Below are 23,162 nucleotides of genomic sequence, written 5' to 3' on the forward strand. Positions count from 1 at the left end.
CTGCAGAGGATAAGTTAATTAAAAAGTTAACAGCCTCAGAAATTACAGCCCAAATAAATGCTTCATAGAGTTCAAGTAACAGACACATCTCAACATCAACTGTTCAGAGGAGAATGTGTGAATCAGGCATTCATGGTCAAATTGCTGCAAAGAAACCCCTACTAAAGGACACCAATAAGAAGAGACTTGCTTGGGCCAAGAAACACGAGCAATGGACATTAGATCGGTGTAAATCTGTCCTTTGGGCTGAGTCCAAATTTGAGATTTTTGGTTTTGAGACGAAGAGTAGGTGAATAGATGATCTCCACAAGTGTGGTTCCCACAGTGAAGTATGGAGGATGAGATATGATGTTGTGGAGGTGCTTTGCTGGTGACACTGTCAATGATTTATTTAGAATTCAAGGCACACTTAACCAGCATGGCTACCACAGCATTCTGCAGCGATATGTCATCCTATCTGGTTTGCGCTTAGTGGGACTATCATTTGTTTTCAACAGGACAATGACCCAACACACATCCAGGCTGTGTAAGGGCTATTTGACCAAGAAGGAGAGTGATGGAGTGCTGCATCAGGTGACCTGGCCTCCACAATCATCCAACCTCAACCCAATTGAGATGGTTTGGGATGAGTTGGACCGCAGAGTGAAGGAAAAGCAGCCAACAAGTGCTCAGCATATGTGGGAACTCCTTCAAGACTGTTGGAAAAGCCTTCCAGGTGAAGCTGGTTGTAAGAATGCCAAGAGTTTGCAAAGCTGCCATCAAGGCAAAGGGTGGCTACTTTGAAGAATCTAAAATGTAAATATATTTTGATTTGTTTAACACTTTTTTGGTTACTACATGATTCCATATGTGTTATTTCATAGTTTTGACATCTTCACTATCATTCTATAATGTATAATATAGTAAAAAATAAAGAAAAACCCTTGAATGCGTAAGTGTCCAAACTGGTACTGTATGTACAGTGCCTTGCGAAAGTATTCGGCCCCCTTGAACTTTGCGACCTTTTGCCACATTTCAGGCTTCAAACATAAAGATATAAAACTGTATTTTTTTGTGAAGAATCAACAACAAGTGGGACACAATCATGAAGTGGAACGACATTTATTGGATATTTCAAACTTTTTTAACAAAGCAAAAACTGAAAAATTGGGCGTGCAAAATTATTCAGCCCCTTTACTTTCAGTGCAGCAAACTCTCTCCAGAAGTTCAGTGAGGATCTCTGAATGATCCAATGTTGACCTAAATGACTAATGATGATAAATACAATCCACCTGTGTGTAATCAAGTCTCCGTATAAATGCACCTGCACTGTGATAGTCTCAGAGGTCCGTTAAAAGCGCAGAGAGCATCATGAAGAACAAGGAACACACCAGGCAGGTCCGAGATACTGTTGTGAAGAAGTTTAAAGCCGGATTTGGATACAAAAAGATTTCCCGAGCTTTAAACATCCCAAGGAGCACTGTGCAAGCGATAATATTGAAATGGAAGGAGTATCAGACCACTGCAAATCTACCAAGACCTGGCCTTCCCTCTAAACTTTCAGCTCATACAAGGAGAAGATTGATCAGAGATGCAGCCAAGAGGCCCATGATCACTCTGGATGAACTGCAGAGATCTACAGCTGAGGTGGGAGACTCTGTCCATAGGACAACAATCAGTCGTATATTGCACAAATCTGGCCTTTATGGAAGAGTGGCAAGAAGAAAGCCATTTCTTAAAGATATCCATAAAAAGTGTCATTTAAAGTTTGCCACAAGCCACCTGGGAGACACACCAAACATGTGGAAGAAGGTGCTCTGGTCAGATGAAACCAAAATTTAACTTTTTGGCAACAATGCAAAACGTTATGTTTGGCGTAAAAGCAACACAGCGCATCACCCTGAACACACCATCCCCACTGTCAAACATGGTGGTGGCAGCATCATGGTTTGGGCCTGCTTTTCTTCAGCAGGGACAGGGAAGATGGTTAAAATTGATGGGAAGATGGATGGAGCCAAATACAGGACCATTCTGGAAGAAAACCTGATGGAGTCTGCAACAGACCTGAGACTGGGACGGAGATTTGTCTTCCAACAAGACAATGATCCAAAACATAAAGCAAAATCTACAATGGAATGGTTCAAAAATAAACATATCCAGGTGTTAGAATGGCCAAGTCAAAGTCCAGACCTGAATCCAATCGAGAATCTGTGGAAAGAACTGAAAACTGCTGTTCACAAATGCTCTCCATCCAACCTCACTGAGCTCGAGCTGTTTTGCAAGGAGGAATGGGAAAAAATTTCAGTCTCTCGATGTGCAAAACTGATAGAGACATACCCCAAGCGACTTACAGCTGTAATCGCAGCAAAAGGTGGAGTTACAAAGTATTAACTTAAAGGGGCTGAATAATTTTGCACGCCCAATTTTTCAGTTTTTGATTTGTTAAAAAAGTTTGAAATATCCAATAAATGTCGTTCCACTTCATGATTGTGTCCCACTTGTTGTTGATTCTTCACAAAAAATACAGTTTTATATCTTTGTTTGAAGCCTGAAATGTGGCAAAAGGTCGCAAAGTTCAAGGGGGCCGAATACTTTCGCAAGGCACTGTATGTATGTGTATGTTAGAGAGAGAGAGTGTGTGTGTGTGTGTGTGTGTGTGTGTGTGTGTGTGTGTGTGTGTGTGTGTGTGTGTGTGTGTGTGTGTGTGTGTGTGTGTGTGTGTGTGTGTGTGTGTGTGTGTGTGTGATATATATATATTTATTTTAGGATCTCACTTGGTGAAGTCCACAGTACCGAGAATGGATGAATGCAACAACTATGTCTCTGTCACTAACAAATACAGTCATGGGTGGTAATGCTACAACTTACTGGAAAGGCAACGCACTCTGGGAAATATTTGAATAAGGCTTTACACTAAGCAGTGTCTTAATTTAACATTGTTCGGTGTCTATATGGATCCATAGACTCAACACTTTCTGTGTTATTTAGTTATTTTTTGACACTAAAGAATTTGCTGTGTTGTCATTGGTCCTGACATCTCACCTTGGGGTTGAGGGCCGACTGCTTGGCGGCGATGGAGTCCAGGTACCGGACACAGTCCATGTGGCTCTTGGTGGCGGCCATGTCGAGGGGCGTGTGGTAGTCATTGTCCAGGCACCACACGTTGGCTCCGAACGACACCAGGAAGGATAGGCAGTTGTGGTGGCCGTTGGCGGCGGCCAGGTGGAGCGGAGTGTTCCCCCAGATATCACACTTGTCCTGGTCACCTCTGGGAGAGGGAGAGAGGGAAAAGGAACAGAGGGATTAAGAGCATATGTTACAGAGTACACAATAAAACATATGTAGGCCTTTTACTCCTACTGCAGCATCGGCCATCAACATCAACAGCTGTCAACAGAATAAGTACTCAAATTATTGCATGTTTATGGAGAACATTTAATTCTACGAATAGGTGTAACCTAATTCCAGGAAACGGGGCCATAGTGTATGTACTTGTGTGTGACACAGGGTTTGCACAGAGAATTATATTTTACTTCCTGCTTTGCGGGTCAGGGTCCCTCCCCTTCCTGTGTTCCCCCCGTTGTGGTGAGATCAATAATTGACTGGGTGCAGGTAAAACATTACAGTGGTGTTACCATGTATTATTCAACACATGGACCGAGAGTCTTTTTTCTCAGACACCCAGAGAAGCTGTGACTACACAGAGCCACAAGGTCAACACCTGTGCCATGTCCAGATGCCAAACGTTGTCGAACGTGACTCCTTATTCTACATGCCAGCGAGGCATGTTTGTTTTACATAGCATACAGTGACATCGGAAAGTAATCAGATCCCTTGACTTTTTCCACATTTACAGCCCTACTCTAAAAAAATTAATATTTTTATTTTATTTAACTAGGCAAGTCAGTTAAGAACAAATTCTTATTTACAATGACGGCTTACCAAAAGGCAAAAGGCCTCCTGCGGGGACAGGGGCTGGGATAATTTGTTTTTATTTATTTAATATATAAACTCAGCAAAAAAAGAAACGTAACTTCTTCAAGATCCTGTCTTTCAAAGATAATTAGTAAAAATCCAAATAACTTCACAGATCTTCATTGTAAAGTGTCACATGCATGACGCTGGAGAGATGAAGCAGGTACAGGGAGTCAAACATTTAATATAGAACGGACATGGAAGGAGACAGAAACAGCATCAGCAAACGAGTAATACAGACAAAAACAATTAATGCAGCAGCAGGGAACAGAGCACGGGAACTGACAAATATAGAGGAGGAAATAAACAGGTGATGACTGAGTCCAGGTGAGTCCAGTATCGCTGATGGGCATGACGAGGGAAGGCAGGTGTGCGTAATAGATGGCAGGAGTGCGTGATGCAGAGCAGTAAAGGGTATAAACACTGTTTCCTATGCTTGTTCAATGAACCATAAACAATTCATGAACATGAACCTGTGGATACTAACAGCTTACAGACGGTAGGCAATTAAGGTCACAGTTATGAAAACTTAGGACACTAAAGAGGCCTTTCTACTGACTCTGAAAAACACCAAAAGAAAGATGCCCAGGGTCCCTGCTCATCTGCGTGAACGTGGCTGCTTAGGCATGCTTCAAGGAGGCATGAGGACTGCAGATGTGGCCAGGGCAATAAATTGCAATGTCTGTACTGTGAGACGCATAAGACAGAGCTACAGGGAGACAGCAAGGACAGTTGTGGCAGACCACGTGTAACAACAACTGCACAGGATCAGTATAGCCGAACATCAGACCTGCGGGACAGGTACAGGATGGCAACAACAACTGCCCAAGTTACACCAGGAAGCACAATCACTCCATCAGTGCTCAGACTGCCCGCAATAGGCTGAGATGCTGGACTGAGGGCTTGTAGGCCTGTTGTAAGGCAGGTCCTCACCAGACACCAGACAGGACTGGCAAAAAGTGCTCTTCACTGACGAGTCGCGGATTTGTCTCACCAGGGGTGATGATAGGATTTGCGGTTATCGTCGAAGGAATGATCGTTACACCGAGGCCTGTACTCTGGAGCGGGATCGATTTAGAGGCGGAGGGTCCGTCATGGTCTGGGGCGGTGAGTCACAGCATCATCAGACTGAGCTTGTTGTCATTGCAGGCAATCTCAACGCTGTGCGTTACAGCGAAGACATCCTCCTCCCTCATGTGGTACCCTTCCTGCAGGCTCATCCTGACATGACCTTCCAGCATGACAATGCCACACGCCATGCTGCGTGATTTCCTGCAAGACGGGAATGTCAGTGTTCTGCCATGTCCAGCGAAGATCCCGAATCTCAATCCCATTGAGCACATCTGGGACCTGTTGGATTGGAGGGGGAGGGCTAGGGCCATTCCCCCAAGAAATGTCCGGGAACTTGCAGGTGCCTTGGTGGAAGAGTGGGGTAACAACTCACAGCAAGAACTGGCAAATCTGGTGCAGTCCATGAGGAGGAGATGCACTGCAGTACTTAATAAAGCTAGTGGCCACACCAGATACTGACTGTTACTTTTGATTTTGACTCCCCTTTTTTCAGGGACATATTATTCCATTTATGTTAGTCACATGTCTGTGGAACTTGTTCAGTTTATGTCTGTCTCAGTTGTTGAATCTTGTTAAGTTCATACAAGTATTTACATATGTTAAGTTTGCTAAAAATAAACACAGTTGACAGTGAGAGGACGTTTATTTATTTGCTGAGTTGTGTGTATATATATAGATACAGTTGAAGTCTGAAGTTTACATACACCAAATACATTTAAACTCAGTTTTTCAGAATTCCTGACGTTTAATCCTCGTAGAAATTCCCTGTCTTAGGTCAGTTAGGATCACCACTTTATTTTAAGAATGTGAAATGTCAGAATAATAGTAGAGAGAATGATTGGTTTTAGCTTTTATTTATTTCATCACATTCCCAGTGGGTCAGAAGTTTACATGCACTCAATTAGTATTTGGTAACATTGCCTTTAAATTGTTTAACTTGGGTCAAACATTTCAGGTAGCCCGCCACAACCTTCCCACAATAAGTTGGGTGAATTTTGGCCCATTCCTCCTGACAGAGCTGGTGTAACTAAGTCAGGTTTGTAGGCCTCCTTGCTCGCACACACTTTTTCAGTTCTGCCCACCAATTTCCTATAGGATTGAGGTCAGTGCTTTGTGATGGCCACTCCAATACCTTGACTTTGTTGTCCTTAAGCCATTTTGCCACAACTTTGGAAGTATGCTTGGGGTCATTCTCCATTTGGAAGACCCATTTGCGACCAAGCTTTAACTTCCTGACATGTCTTGAGATGTTGCTACAATATATCCACATAATTTTCTTTCCTCATTAAGCCATCTATTTTGTGAAGTGCACCAGTCCCTCCTGCAGCAAAGCAGGCACATAATATGATGCTGCCACCCCCATGCTTCACGGTTGGGATGATGTTCTTCGGCTTGCAAGCATGCCCTTTTTTCCTCCAAACATAACAATGGTCATTATAGCCAAACAGGCCTGATATTGTTTCATCAGACGAGAGGACATTTCTCCAAAAAGTACAATATTTGTCCCCATGTGCAATTGCAAACCGTAGTCTGGGTTTTTATGGCGGTTTTGGAGGAGTAGCTTCTTCCTTGCTGAGCGGCCTAACAGGTTATGTCGATATTGGACTCGTTTCACTGTGGATATAGATACATTTGTACCCCTTTCCTCCAGCATCTTCACAGGGTCCTTTGCTGTTGTTCTGGGATTGATTTGCACTTTTTGCACCAAAGTACGTTCATCTCTAGGAGACAGAACGCGTCTCCTTCCTGAGCTGTATGACGGCTGCGTGGTCCCATGGTGTTTATACTTGCGTACTATTGTTTGTACAGATGAACATGGTACCTTCAGGCATTTGGAAATTGCTCCCAAGGATGAACCTGACTTGTGGAGGTCTACAATTTTTTTTCTGAGGTCTTGGCCGATTTCTTTTGATTTTCCCTTAATGTCAAGCAAAGAGACACTGAGTTTGAAGGTAGGCCTTGAAATACATCCACAGGTACACCTCCAATTGACTCAAATAATGTCACAGTCGTCCTCCTCTTCATCTGAAGAGGAGAGGCGAGAAGGATCGGAGGACCAAAATGCGGCGTGATATGTGTTCATCATGAATTTTAATAAAGAAAACACTGAACACTGAACAATATACAAAAACAGAAAACAAAATAACAACTGTGAAGCTAATGCGCTGAAACAAGCCATCAACATAGACAATCACCCACAAACAAACAGTGCAACCCAGGCTACCTAAGTATGATTCTCAATCAGAGACAACTAATGACACCTGCCTCTGATTGAGAACCATACTAGACCGAAACATAGAAATACCCAAATCATAGAAAAACAAACAGACTGCCCACCCCAACTCACGCCCTGAACATACTAAATAATGACAAAACAAAGGAAATAAAGGTCAGAACGTGACAAATAATGTCAATTAGCCTATCAGAAGCTTCTAAAGCCATGACATCATTTTATGGAATTTTCCAAGCTGTTTAAAGGCACAGTCAACTTAGTGCATGTACACTTCTGACCCGCTGGAATTGTGATACAGTGAATAATAAGTGAAATAATCTGTCTGCAAACAATTGTTGGAAAATTACTTGTGTCATGCACAAAGTAGATGTCCTAACCGACTTGCCAAAACTATAGTTAGTTAACAAGACATTTTGGAGAGGTTGAAAAACTAGTTTTAATGACTCTAACCTAAGTGTATGTAAACTTCCGACTTCAACTGTAAATATAGGACAAAACACACATCACGACAAGAGAGACAACACTACATAAAGAGAGACCTAAGACAACAGTCTAGCAAGGCAGCAACACATGATAACACAGCATGGTACTGTAGCAGCACAACATGACAACAACATGGTAGCAGCACAAAACATGGTACAAACCTTATTGGGCACAGACAACAGCACGAAGGGCAAGAAGATAGAGACAACAATACATCCCACAAAGCAGCCACAACTGTCAGTAAGTGTCCATGATTGAGTCTTTGAATGAAGAGATTTGTATAAAACTGTCCAGTTTGAGTGTTTGTTGCATCTCGTTCCAGTCACTTGCTGCAGCGAACTGAAAAGAGGATCGACCCAGGGATGTGTGTGTGCTTTGGGGACCTTTAACAGAAAGTGACTGGCAGAACGGATGTTGTATGTGGAGGATGAGGGCTGCAGTAGATATCTCAGATAGGGGGGAGTGAGGGCTAAGAGGGTTTAATAAATAAGCATCATCCAGTGGGTCTTGCAACAGATATAAAGATTACCAGTTTACAGAGGAGTATAGAGTGCAGTGATGTGTCCTATAAGGAGCTTTGGTGGCAAATCTGATGGCCGAATGGTAAAGAACATCTAGCCGCTCGAGAGCACCATTACCTGCCGATCTATAAATGATGTCTCCGTAATCTAGCATGGGTAGGATGGTCATCTGAATAAGGGTTAGTTTGGCAGCTGGGGTGAAAGAGGAGCAATTACGATAGAGGAAACCAAGTCTAGATTTAACTTTAGCCTGCAGCTGTGATATGTGCTGAGAGACGGGCAGTGTACCATCTAGCCATACTCCCAAGTACTTGTACGAGGTGACAACCTCAAGCTCCAGGCTGTATCACAACCGCCTGTGATTGGGAGTCCCATAGGGCGGCGCACAATTTTCCCAGTGTCGTTCGGGTTTGGCCGGTGTAGGCCGTCATTGCATATAAGAATTTGTTCTTAATTGTCTTGCGTAGTTAAATCAAGTTTAAATAAAATTAAAAAATTAAAAACCCCTCTAAACCCTCAGAGGTAGTTGAAGAGGGTTAATAAATGATATTATGATAAACTGTAAGGTCTCCTCTTCAGGAGACCTCTGTGTGTGTGTTAAACCCTGTTTTTGAGTGTTGTGACCTTCAGACACTCTCAGAAGGCGTTTAACGTTCAGACTCCTCCTGTCTGGATCCCACCGTGGTTATCTGGTTTTCTGAGAACACAAAGCTGCCACAGACTTGATGAAACCAGCCACCTGTCAGAAGATGCTTACACTTGTTCACATTTTTATGACTATACTTGTGATGAAAGGTCAAGTTTCAGTCAATCCCACTTCTGAGCTTTAATTGCTGATAAGATGGTTACTGCTGTCAAGGGAGGTTAGATTTATTAAAATGTTGTTGCCAGGGAAACTCACACAAGGAGGACTGAGAGAGGCTATATGAGTTACAGGATGTCTTAGATATTTTGCAGAACTTGGGGAACTATCATATACTGTTATACTGTACTCTGTACCATCTTCTGCCTACAATTGTATTACTAAAGTGAGTATTTTAATACTTAAACAAAGAGTCTGTGTTTTCTTTCCATTACTAATGTATGTTTGATAAGACCTGATCATTTGTTGAAGAAATTGTAGTAATCACACCTAGTAATCACACCTGTGGGGAGAGGGGCATTCTTCTTACCAAACTACATGACCTTTGTTTTGGAGGTGTTCAGGACAAGGTTAAGGGTAGATAAAGCTTGTTGGACACTAAGAAAGCTTTGTTGTAGAGCATTTAACACAAAATCCAGGGAGGGGCCAGCTGTGTAAAATACTGTATCATCTGCATATAAATGGATGAGAGAGCTATGTTGTTGATGTAAATTGAGAAGAGCATGGGTCCTAGGATCGAGCCTTGGGGTACTCCCTTGGTGACAGGTAGTAGCTGAGATAAACTCCAAACTGGCTGTCATGTGCCTTTTACTGAGGACTGGCCACTCTACCATAAAGGCCTGATTGGTGTAGAGCTGCAGAGATGGTTGTCCTTCTCTAAGATTCTCCCATCTCCACAGAGGAACTATAGAGCTCTGTCAGAATGACCATCAAGTTTTTAGTCACCTCCTTGACCAAGGACCTTCTCAATTGCTCAGCTTGGCCCTGCGGACAGCTCTAGGAAGAGTCTTGGTGGTTCTTCTTCCATTTAAGAATGATAGAGGCCACTGTGTTCTTGGGGACCTTCAGTTCCGCAGACATTTTTTGGTACCCTTCCCCAGATCTGTGCCTTGACACAATCCAGTCTCAGAGTTCTACAGACAATTCCTTCAACCTCGTGGCTCGGTTTTTGCTCTGACATGCACTGTCAACTGTGGGACCTTAAATAGACAGGTGTGTGCCTTTCCAAATCATGTCCAATCAATTGAATTTACCACCGGTGGACTCCAATCAAGTTGTAGAAACATCTCAAGGATGGTCAATGGAAACAGGATGCACCTGAGCTCAATTTCGAGTCTCATAGCAAAGGGTTTGAATACTCATGTAAATAAATTATTTCTGGGGGGTTTTAAAAATACATTTCCAAAAGTTTCTAAAAACCTGTTTCACTTTGTCATTATGGGGTATTGTGTGTAGATTGCTGAACAAAATGTTTTTTTAAATCCTTTTTAGAATAAGGCTGTAACGTAACAAAATGTGGAAAAAGTGAAGGGGTCTGAATACTTTCCAAAGGCCCTGTATTTCTATCAGAATATTGCAAAATGTGCCTCCTCTGGCTGCTAATCTCTACCCTAACTTCTACATGTCTGTAAAAACTGATCTTGGATCAGGTCCCCCTCTGTCCATATAATCGTATTCATTATGATCTGAAAAGCCAAACTGTTCCTGAATTACTACTCTGAAAATCTACATATGGGCCCATATCCTGGCATAAGGTAGTCAATACAGCAGGGCTGCCCAACCCTCTTCCTGGAGATCTACAGTCCTATAGGTTTTCAGCCCAACACTAATTTAGCAGTTCTGATTCAGCTATTTAAGCAGCTAATTAGTAGAATCAGGTGTGTTAAATTAGGGTTGGACTGAAAACCCACAGGACAGTAGATCTCCAGGAAGAGGGTTGGGCAGTCATGTAATACAGTATCAATTAGTAAAACAATTAGTAAGACAGATCAAATCAAATTTGATTTGATCTGTTTTACTAATTGTGAATATTCTTATACCTCCTACTAACACATTTGATCCTTCATGCATTTATACATTTGATGTGCATCGTCATGTTTTGACTCTCCACCTACAGATTACGTCTCATGGTCAATTGTGCTTGACTATCAACAAGACAACCAAGGGATCTGACCCAACAGTCAGCCAACCCTACCCTATGGCCCAGTTACAGACCAAAACAATGGTGCTTGTTACGTAATTAAAACACAGCCTCGTCACTTTTTTATTTTATGTATAATTGTTTAGAAAATAGGCTACAGCTTCTGATATCCAAATCTGTTTGCTCAATCTCTAATCTCTGTGGAATAGACATGTGTCACGCCCTGGTCAAAGTATTTTGTGTTCATCTTTATGTATTTGGTCAGGCCAGGGTGTGGCATGGGGTTTTTGTAATTGTGGTGTGTTTGTCTTGGGGTTTTGGTGGTGGTATTGGGATTGTAGCTTAGTGGGTTGTCTAGCAAAGTCTATGGCTGTCTGGAGTGGTTCTCAATCAGAGGCAGGTGCTTATCGTTGTCTCTGATTGGGAACCATATTTAGGCAGCCATATTCTTTGAGTTTGTCGTGGGTGATTGTCCTTAGTGTCCTATGTGTCAGAGCCAGAGATGTCAGTCTGCAAGGAGCAGCCAGTCTGCAAGGAGCAGCCAGTCTGCAAGGAGCAGCCAGTCTGCAAGGAGCAGCCAGTCTGCAAGGAGCAGCCAGTCTGCACGGAGCTGCCAGTCTGCACGGAGCTGCCAGTCTGCACGGAGCTGCCAGTCTGCACGGAGCCGCCAGAGCTGTCAGCCTACATGGAGCAGCCAGAGCTGTCAGTCTGCATGAAGCAGCCAGAGATGTCAGTCTGCATAGAGCAGCCAGTCTGCATAGAGCAGCCAGTCTGCAAGGAGCTGTCAGTCTGCAAGGAGCTGTCAGTCTGCAAGGAGCTGTCAGTCTGCAAGGAGCTGTCAGTCTGCAAGGAGCTGTCAGTCTGCACGGAGCTGTCAGTCTGCAAGGAGCTGCCAGGCTGCAAGGAGCAGCCAGTCAGCACGGAGCCGACAGAGCTGTCAGTCTGTAAGAAGCCACCAGAGCTGTCAGCCTATATGGAGCAGCTAGTGCCGCCAGTCTGCCCAGCGCCGCCAGTGCCCCCCGTCTGCCCAGCGTCACCAGTCTGCCCAGCGCCGTCAGTCTGCCCAGCATCGCCAGTCTGCCCAGCGTCGCCAGTCTGCCCAGCGCCACCAGGCTGCCCAGCATCGCCAGTCTGCCCAGCATCGCCAGTCTGCCCAGCATCGCCAGGCTGCCCAGCATCGCCAGGCTGCCCAGCGTCGCCAGGCTGCCCAGCGCCGCCAGATCTGCCAGTCAGCCAGACTCTTCCAGATCTGCCAGTCAGCCAGACTCTTCCAGATCTGCCAGTCAGCCAGACTCTTCCAGATCTGCCAGTCAGCCAGACTCTTCCAGATCTGCCAGACTCTTCCAGATCTGCCAGACTCTTCCAGATCTGCCAGTCAACCAGACTCTTCCAGATCTGCCAGTCAACCAGACTCTTCCAGATCTGCCAGTCAACCAGACTCTTCCAGATCTGCCAGTCAACCAGACTCTTCCAGATCTGCCAGTCAACCAGACTCTTCCAGATCTGCCAGTCAACCAGACTCTTCCAGATCTGCCAGTCAACCAGACTCTTCCAGATCTGCCAGTCAACCAGACTCTTCCAGATCTGCCAGTCAACCAGACTCTTCCAGATCTGCCAGTCAACCAGACTCTTCCAGATCTGCCAGTCAACCAGACTCTTCCAGATCTGCCAGTCAACCAGACTCTTCCAGATCTGCCAGTCAATCAGACTCTTCCAGATCCGCCAGTCAGCCGGGATCTGCCAGAACTGCCAGTCAACCAGGATCCGCCAGTCGACCAGGATCCGCCAGTCGGCCAGGATCCGCCAGAACTGCCAGTCTGCCAGGATCCGCCAGTCAGCCAGGATCCGCCAGTCAGCCAGGATCCGCCAGGATCCGCCATTCAGCCAGGATCCGCCATTCAGCCAGGATCCGCCAGTCTGCCAGGATCCGCCAGTCTGCCAGGATCCGCCAGAAGTGCCAGTCAGCCAGGATCCGCCAGTCTGCCAGGATCCGCCAGTCTGCCAGGATCTGCCAGGATCTGCCAGATCTGCCAGTCGGCCAGGATCGGCCAGGATCTGCCAGTCGGCCAGGATCTGCCAGTCGGCCAGGATCTGCCAGTCGGCCAGGATCAGTTAGATCCGCCAGTCTGCCAGGATCCGCCAGTCTGCCAGGATCCACCAGTCTGCCAGGATCCACCAGTCAGCCAGGATCCGCCAGAAGTGCCAGTCAGCCAGGATCTGCCGGAACCACCAGCCAGCCAGGATCTGGTAGATCCATCAACCTGCCTGAGCTTCCTCTCACTCCTGAGCTTCCCCTCAGTCCCGAGCTTCCCCTCAGTCCCGAGCTTCCCCTCAGTCCCGAGCTGCCTCAGTCCCGAGCTGTCCTTCAGTCCCGATCTGCTCCTCAGTCCAGTGGGGTTCTGGGTGAGGACTACTAGGCCATGATCGGCGGCGAGGGTGGACTATCCAGGGACGAAGGGAGAGGGGACTAAGACATTAAATGAGTGGGGTCCACGTCCCGCGCCGGAGCCGCCACCATGGACAGACGCCCACCCGGACCCTCCCTATTGTTTTGAGGTGCGTTCGGGAGTCCGCACCTTAGGGGGGGGGTTCTGTCACGCCCTGGTCAAAGTATTTTGTGTTCATCTTTATGTATTTGGTCAGGCCAGGGTGTGGCATGGGGTTTTTGTAATTGTGGTGTTTGTCTTGGGGTTTTGGTGGTGGTATTGGGATTGTAGCTTAGTGGGTTGTCTAGCAAAGTCTATGGCTGTCTGGAGTGGTTCTCAATCAGAGGCAGGTGCTTATCGTTGTCTCTGATTGGGAACCATATTTAGGCAGCCATATTCTTTGAGTTTGTCGTGGGTGATTGTCCTTAGTGTCCTATGTGTACTCTCTGTTAGTTTGCACCAGATAGGTTGTTTCGGTTTCGTTTATTGTTTTTTTGTAAGTTCGTGTTTCTTTGTTGTATTAAACATGGATCGCAATCGACACGCTGCAGTTTGGTCCGACTCTCCTTCATCACCACTAGAAAACCGTTACAACATGGCTGGAATGCAGTTTTAACCAATCAGCATTCATGATTAGACCCACCCATTGTATAACGAAAAATAATAATACACAAATAGAAAAAGCATAACTTGTATGAAATATGTTACACAGTCAGAGCATCTCCATTCAGTGCTTATTAGTCCAAGATTAAGCAATATGGATCTGGGAAACCACCCAGACCTACATGTACAGCCCCATTCTTTTATTTTTACCTTCTAGATAAGAAAACAAAGAGGCCTGTAAAATGCAGAAAAGAGGTAGGACCAGATCAGCATAGTTCAATTACAGCAAACTGATTTTACCTTCTAGCAGGCCCTCTGACCTTCACCACAGCTCTGGTCCTGTCCATCCTTAGCTCATCCACCTCCAGCCTGGCCCTGTGGTGTAGCATCAGTCCCCTGGAAGTGTTGTTAGAGGAGCAGTCTGCCCAATTAGTCCTATCTGTCACCCTGACCTTTCCTCTTCAGCTAATATCTATGCTGTTAATATCTATGCTACACCTCTGCCACTGCAGCTTCTCTCAGGCATCAGCCTCTACTGCTCTCTCCACACTGAATTACCACCATGTCTTATAAACCTGTCACTAAGGTCTTGACATATCCCTCAAGTCTCGACCCTACCATCCCCCTCTCCTCCTCTACTGTCTCTCCTCCACGTCTCTATTCCTTGAGTCTCGACCCTACCCTCCTCTGCCCTCTCTACCTACCCTCCTCTGCCCTCTCTCCCTACCCTCCTCCTCTGCCCTCTCTCCCTATCCTCTTCCTCCTAATCTCTTCTGCTCTCCTGGGTGCTGTGTCAACCATAGTGGGTTGTCATAGGACAGGGCTCTCTTAAATAGGGAGTAAATACTATACCCTTTCCATCCAAACCTGCTTTGTCCAGCACTTAAACCTTCAACAAAAGAGAGGGCTTTTTGCCTATACTGTACACAAAGGTGCTTCAGTAGCTGAAAGAGTAGCTGATTTATCGAATGATAATATAGCCTTACTCCTAAATCCTGAGTCTCTCTTGTTTCCCATTGAAAGTCAGAAAGCACCATTGATAGACCACTGAGGGTGTACAGTGACATACAGCATACAGTAGGTCCTAATTAGGTGATGTTTGCCTAGTGGTTTTTTGTGGGCAACAAAGAGTATAGCTGTTATCTGGCTGTAGTACTCTGCTACTGTAGCTCACAAGTACAGTCCATGGTAGCCTGCTAGCGAACAATATGGTAAAAGGAGTGGGCCCTTTCAAAGGTTGATCCGATTGAAAACTGCATTTTCATATGTAATTCAACTGGATGTATTACATAGGGAGGAAGGCCCTGTGATACAGAACGTGATACATTAATTCAACTCATAATCAAAGCTACCATCAATGAATATGATTCCACTCCACCCCTTCACTACTACTACTTATAGCCACGGGAACTAGGGGTACCGAGGGTGCTGCAGCACCCCCTGATATATTGAAATTAAATAAATAAATAAAATATATATTTTTAAAAAGTGTTAACGGGTGCAATAAATCGAACTAACTGATTGGCCAATCAGAGTTCAGAAAAATGCATGTTTGATCTTTGAAGCATAAGATGAATCAATCAATCAATCAATGTACAAACACAGATATTAACAACTTTTTTTATCAACCTGCAGTAGAGTATGCTGGGAAATACGAGAATAATGAGTGTGGTTTCGATGGGACTGTTTTACCCTCAACAGTGTAAAACAATAACTCTGGTTATTAACACCAACAAATGGGAGTTATTTTTAGGGATGCACGATATATCTGTGAAGATATCGGAATCGGACGATATTAGCTAAAAATACCAACATTGACATCGGCCCAATGTCTAGCGTAACGTCGATGTGCAAAACCGATGTCAAAGTTGACGTGCATACCTATATAACGTAGGTACATGACGTAATGACGCCACGTCAAATTTTGCGCTACACGTGCAACACAGCATTCCTAAGCTGGCCCACAATGTCTGCTGTGTGGATCGAGCAGTCAACAAGTTGAGCAGAAAGAGTAAAACAAATTCAGCGAGACAACTCAATGGCAAAATCCATTAACGCCAAGATAATGGAATTCATTGCCCTTGACAATCAACTGTTCTCTGTCCTGGGTGATGTTGGCTTTCGCCGACTGGTCGAGCACCGGTACACACTACCAAGTGAGCTATTTTTCAGATGTTGCCCTACCGGTGTTACACAGTAATAGCGTCACTGCTATTAGCTTCACAACTGACATTTGGACCAGCGATATCAGCCCCATAAACATGCTGAGTCTGACAGCACAGTGGGTTGTCAAGGATTTCGTACTGAGGAAAGTCGTACTTCATGCACATGAATGTGCTGGTTCTCATACCGCTGCTGCCATTTCAATGGCATTAGAGAACACATTTGAAACGTGGAAACATGGTCACACTAGCTATCTCCATTCGTACAACAGACTCGAGAAATGAGCTCATCAACTGCGCTTGCAGCAGACGTGATACCCTCTGTCATGCATTGAAACACTTGCTCAACAAAACTGCCAACACAGGCTGTGAACCAGCGATTCAGTGGCATTCTGTCTTTACTGTGACACCACCATGCTCGATGCTATGGACAAGGACCACTACTTCAATCCAGACAAGAAACAGGGTTTAAGTGAAATGTTACATACACAGCTGGATAAGATGGAAACGGACAGTGACAGCACGCACCGAAGAAGAGAGACCACGGACAGACAGAGCTGAAACTTCACTGCTTGACATGAATGATGAAATCCTGGTTGAGAATGAAACAACTGAACAAATGAACAACGAAACAGCACAGCAAGTAAGTGAAAGAAATAGGTTTTGATGATGTTTTACTGGTAATGGGGACATCCGTAAAGGCCAACAAAATAACGTTTTGGTCAGTGTGGTGTGTGTGTAACCTTTATTTAACTAGGCAAGTCAGTTAAAAAAAAAATATTATTTACAATGAGGGCCTACCCCGGGCCAAACCCGGAACACGTTGGGCCAGTTGTGCGCCGCCCTATGGGACTCCCAATCACGGCCGGATGTGATACAGCCTGGATTCGAACCAGGGACTGTAGTGACGCCTCTTGTGCTGAGATGCAGTGCCTTAGACCGCTGCATCCATGTGTGTGTGTTAACTATTTAACTGTACTAGAATGCTTAAAAGGCCGCTAATATTTTTGGGGCAAGGAAAACATTGGTTATCGGTATCGGCCAAAAATGTAATATTGGTGCATCACTAGTTATTTTACTCCACTAAGTGTTAATGCCACTCTTACAGAGAATGAAAAATCAACACTGGCAGAAATAATGTAGAATACAATCTCAAGTTGAATTGCATGTTCAGTCAAGCTAAACTTCTAAGCTGAGTTAACATACAATTACACTTGAGAATGTATGTTGGATCAGATATGCCCAAATGTTGAACAAACTCAATCTTATTGCAGCTAGTTGCCTTACAATTGTAAATTGAAGCAACATGTTTTTTTCAAGTGTGTGTCTGTGAAGGTGCTTGCGTGTGTGCGTGCATGCATGTATAAATATTCACGCCACATGGTTGTGAATGGGTATGTGAGAGAATGTTGGGTAGGCCATCCTCCTGCCAGTGACCTTTGCCTTTAATTAGGCTGTTAAAATGGAGGCAAAGAGCTGTCCATCACATCAACAGCACTGTTGGATGGGGTGAGGAGGGTGAAACCAGCCTACATAAATCCTGAGCTGGCACTAACAGTCATTTGAATGTACATTTTGTTCCTAGACAGTAATCAGGGCTTCAACCAGCTGACTGGAGGTTTTAGTAGTCTTTTGTAGCTCAACTTCAGGATGGTGGTTTCGATTCCAGTGACCACCTATAGGTAAAATGAGCTGTATATCAGAGATAAGATCTTATATATACATACTAGTCACCTCTCTAGCCTATATATGGCTCTGTCTACTGACTTTTCAGATGGAAAGAAGTGAGATATGAACATTGCCATGTGACAGTGACACCTCCACACCTGTTTGTTGATAGTTCAACAGGTAGACCCGATTTGCAAAGGGGAAAGCTGAGCACAATGTGAAGTTAGTTGCCTTGGTGCTGAGTTGCGATTGAAGCTATTGTCTGTGCTATAGGCTGCTTAGGAAACTTAACGACACTTACCCTCTTCCCACAATAAGCCGGAGCGCGTCAAGGTTGCCGTGGTACGCAGCCCATAAAGTCGGTGTCATTCCATCTTCATCAGGCGCATTCAGCTCCTTCCGAGTGGCCTCTCTGAGTAGGTCCAGGTAGCCATCCCGGGCCGCCCGGTGGTACTTGTCGTTCATGGTGCCTATGGCTCCGGTAGCCTGGCTCACGGTCGCTTATTTGGCATCAAGGCGAAGAGCTTGCCCTCCGAAGGGGCAGGTTTGTCCTAAAGGCGCGGGGTGTCGTTGGGTTTTCGGTTGTTGCTTCCCTCCGGAAGGAGGTAGTGACTACCGGGGACTGTGGAGAGAAAGAAGCCGGAGCGGTTGCCAGGGACACACTAAGCAGTTGTCAAACAGGGAGGGGTTGTCGCCTCCTAGACCTGTGCAGATCCTCGAGATCTCACTGTAACCATTTGTTTTTGTTTGAACCTACTGAGCACAATTAATTGTGAATGCATTTATTCATTAAACATATTCAACTCAGTCTGAGTTTGGCAAGTATCCAAAAGATTGCAGGTTCGAATCCCTGAGCCTGTGTTGTGCCGAAAATCCCCCCCAACCTTTTTTAAATTTTGTGGCTGGTCAAATACTTTCTATAGAACAAACTTCACTTCAGGATAGGCAACCGAAATTAATAATTCATGTATGTGTGTTATATTAAAGCAATAAACATTTCAGAACAACTATGCCTTAATTATTATCCCTACACTTTCAAAAACACTCGTCGAATAAGACATGGGAGAGATGACGAATTTTGGATAAGAAATGTATTTATAGACTAATACAAATCGGTAGATTTAGGTACGGGCGACAAATGCATCCGCACAGGGCGGCATCTTGCCGGGGGCGGCACGGGCGCCCCCTGGTGCGGGCGGGGCGAATGAGGGGGTTTAAGGGGGGGGGTTCGCTCAGTGCGCTATACAAGCCAGAACCACCACATACAGTCGTGGCCAAAGTTTTGAGAATGACACAAATATTAATTTCCACAACGTTTGCTGCAAGTAAAACGTTTCTGTACCCATTACTGAGAATGTTGTTGTAGTTAAGGATAAATTGGTCTTCAAGGTATGTTATATATTGTAACAACATATATTTTGATGTGCAGTTGAAGTCTGAATTTTTCATACACTTAGGTTGGAGTCATTAAAACTCGTTTTCAACCACTCCACAAATTTCTTGTTAACAAACTATAGTTTTGGCAAGTCAGTTAGGACATCTACTTTGTGCATGGCACAAGTAATTTTTCCAACAATTGTTTACAGACAGATTATTTCACTGTATCGCAATTCCAGTGGGTCAGAAGTTTACATACACTATGTTGACTGTGCCTTTAAACAGCTTGGAAAATTCCAGAAAATAATGGCATGCCTTTAGAAGCTTATGTTGGGCTAATTGACATAATTTGAGTCATTTGGAGGTGTACTTGTGTGTGTATTTCAAGGCCTACCTTCAAACTCAGTGCCTCTTTGCTTGACATCATGAGAAAATTAAAAGAAATCAGCCAAGACCTCAGGAAAATAATTGTAGACCTCCACAAGTCTGGTTCATCATTGGGAGCAATTTCCAAACGCCTGAAGGTACCACATTCAACAATAGTACGCAAGTATAAACACCATGGGACCACGCAGCAGTCATACCGCTCAGGAAGGAGACGCGTTCTGTCTCCTAGAGATGAATGTACTTTGGTGCAAAAAAGTGCAAATCAATCCCAAAACAACAGCAAAGGACCTTGTGAAGATGGTGGAGGAAACAGGTACAAAAGTATCTATATCCACAGTAAAACGAGTCCTATATCGACATAACCTGAAAGACCACTCAGCAAGGAAGAAGCGACTGCTCAAAAACCGCCATAAAAAACGGTTTACAACTGCACATGGGGACAAAGATCGTACTTTCTGGAGAAATGTCCTCTGGTCTGATGAAACAAAAATAGAACTGTTCGGCCATAATGACCATTGTTATGTTTGGAGGAAAAAGGGGGAGGCTTGCAAGCCGAAGAACACCATCCCAACCATGAAGCACGGGGGTGGCAGCATCATGTTGTTGTGGGTGCTTTGCTGCAGGGGGGACTGGTGCACTTCACAAAATAGATGGCATCATGAGGGTGGAAAATTATGTGGATACATCTCAAGACATCATTCATGAAGTTAAAGCTTGGTCGTAAATGGGTCTTCCAAATGGACAATGACCCCAAGCATACTTCCAAAGTTGTGGCAAAATGGCTTAAGGACAACAAAGTCAAGTTAAAGCCCTGTCCTCAATCCTATAGAAAATATGTGGGCAGAACTGAAAAAGTGTGTGTGAGCAAGGAGGCCAACAAATCTGACTCAGTTACACCAGCTCTGTCAGGAGGAATGGGCTAAAATTCACCCAACTTATTGTGGGAAACTTGTGGAAGGCTACCTGAAATGTTTGACCCAAGTTAAACAATTTAAACGCAATGCTGCCAAATACTAATTGAGTGTATGTAAACTTCTGACCCACTGGGAATGTGATGAAAGAAATAAAAGCTGAATTAAATCATTCTCTCTGCTATTATTCTGACATTTCAAATTCTTAAAATAAAGTGGTGATCCTAACTGACCTAAGACAGGGAATTTATACTAGGATTAAATGTCAGGAATTGTGAAGAACTGAGTTTAAATATATTTGGCTAAGGTATATGTAAACTTCAGACTTCAACTGTATCTTCGTCTATCTCTGAATAGTGCCAAGTATGTTTCTGTAATATTCAAAGTAACTTGCCACCAGCTTCTTGCAAGCTACTGTAATATCAGAGCAACAACACAGGACTGTAAAATGTGCCTACTATACTGTAAGAAAGTAAATTCTACTGTAATCATCATATTGGGGCAGCAGGTAGCCTAAGGGTTAGAGCGTTGGCCCAGTTGCTAGATCTAATCCCCGAGCTCACATGGTACAAATCTGTCTTTCTGTCCCTGAACAAGGTAGTTAACCTACTGTTCTCCATGTAGGCCGTCATTGTAAATAAGAATTTGTTCTTAACTTCCTTGCCTAGTTAATTAAAATACATCGTTTTTTAACACTATTTTACTGTAGTTACATAGAATTTGTGAAAGCAGGTTGGCATTTGTATATAACAGAAATGTATGAATATTTGGTGTTTTATATCACTTAGAGTCCTAAACAACGGCTTCCAAACTGGCTGCGATTACAGGGCAAAACAGACCAAAAGGACTTGGAAAAATAGTCAAACAGTAAAGGATGAAGACTTGTTGACACTCTTACCAGTTCACTATACACAATATATTGCTAATAGAACCACTACCATATAGCAGTTCAATTGGTACAGCTTTTTCACTTACGATTACTAACTTGAATGTTCATTTCTCTAACATAAGCCGCCTCCAACAACTTTTTAGAGTATTTGTCAGTTAGTCCAACCAGACTCAGAACCGCCGACCACGTGTAACCACGCCAGGCCAGGACCTCCACATCCGGCTTCTTCACCTGTGGGATCGTCTGAGACCAAGCACCCGGACAGCTGATGAAACTGTGGGTTTGCACAACCGAAGAATTTTTGCACAAACTGTCAGAAACAATCTCAGGGAAGCTCATCTGTGTGCTCATTGTCCTCACCAGGGTCTTGACCTGACTGCTGTTCGGCATCATAACCGACTTCAGTGGGAAAATGCTCTCCTTCTATGGCCACTGGCACACTGGAGAAGTGTGCTCTTCACAGATTAATCCAGGTTTCAACTTTACTTAGCAGATGTGTCGCTCTGTATATGGCGCATGTGGGTGAGCATTTTGCTGATGTCACTGTTGTGAACAGAGTGGCCCATGGTACGGTGGGGTTATGGTATGGGCCGGTATGAGTTACGGACAATGAACACAATTGCATTTTATCAACGGCAATTTCAATGCATAGATGCCGTAACGAGATCCTGAGACCGGTTGTCGTACCATTCATCCGCCGACACCATCTCATGTTTCTGCATTATAATGCACGGCCCCATGTCACAGTGATCTGTACACAATTTCTGGAAGCTGAAAATGTCCCAGCTCATTCATCCATGGCCTGCATACTCACCAGACAGGTCACCCATTGAGCTTGTTTGGGATGCTCTGGATTGACATGTTTGACAACGTGTTCCAGTTCCCGCCATTATCCAGCAACTTCTTACAGCCATTGAAGAGGAGTGGGACAACATTCCACAGGCCACAATCAACAGCCTGATCAACTCTATGCGAAGGAGATGTCGCTCTGCATGAGGTTTTCTGATCCATGCCCCTACCTTTTTAAAAAAGGTATCTGTGACCAACAGATGCATATCTGTATTCCCAGTCATGTGAAATCCATAGATTAGGGCCTAAGGAACCTAGTTCAATTGAATGATTCCCTTATATAAACTGTAACATCTTTGAAATTGTTGCATGTATATTTTTTTAAGTGTGTATGTATACACTACTGTTCAAAAGTTTGGGGTCACTTAGAAATGTCCTTGTTTTATAAAGAAAATCTATTATCCTTTCATTAAAATAACATCAAATTGATCAAAAATACAGTGTAGACATTGTTCATGTTGTAAATTTGTATTTATTTTTATTTCACCTTTATTTAACCAGGTAGACTAGTTGAGAACAACTTCTCATTTACAACTGCGACCTGGCCAAGAATAAAGCAAAACATACAGTCAATAATAAAGTTGAAGAAAATCTATACACAGTGTGTGCAAATGAGGTAAGATTTGGGAGGTAAGGCAATAACTAGGCCATGGTGTCAAAGTAATTACAATATACCAAATAGACACTGGAATAATTGATGTGCAGAAGATGAATGTGTATGTAGAGATACTGGGGTGCAAAGGAGCAAGATAAATAAATAAATACTGTATGGGGGTGAGGTAGATTGGATGGGCTAATTTACAGATGAGCTATGTACAGGTGCAGTGATCTGTGAGCTGCTCTGA

General features: G+C 44.2%; 1 protein-coding gene across 2 annotated transcripts in view; it reads right to left on the bottom strand.

The window, feature by feature from the left end:
- The window catches only part of LOC112253652 (Usher syndrome type-1G protein homolog), a 38,714-nt gene extending 20,161 nt beyond the window's left edge, over positions 1 to 18,553 (bottom strand). The window contains exons 1-2 of one of the 2 annotated variants that reach the window (XM_024425615.2): positions 18,206 to 18,553; positions 3,022 to 3,247 (exon numbers count right to left, since the gene is read on the bottom strand). In XM_024425615.2, coding sequence (XP_024281383.2) covers positions 3,022 to 3,247; positions 18,206 to 18,369 — 390 coding nt within the window. In that variant the 5' untranslated portion in view covers positions 18,370 to 18,553. Of the gene's footprint in view, positions 1 to 3,021; positions 3,248 to 14,374; positions 14,497 to 18,205 lie in introns of those variants that run through there. The other variant, XM_042326442.1, reaches the window with a different exon arrangement.
- Positions 18,554 to 23,162: the final 4,609 nt, after the last annotated feature.

The sequence above is a fragment of the Oncorhynchus tshawytscha genome, linkage group LG01, assembly GCF_018296145.1.
Source record: "Oncorhynchus tshawytscha isolate Ot180627B linkage group LG01, Otsh_v2.0, whole genome shotgun sequence".
In the NCBI taxonomy this organism is placed as follows: Eukaryota; Metazoa; Chordata; class Actinopteri; order Salmoniformes; family Salmonidae; genus Oncorhynchus; species Oncorhynchus tshawytscha.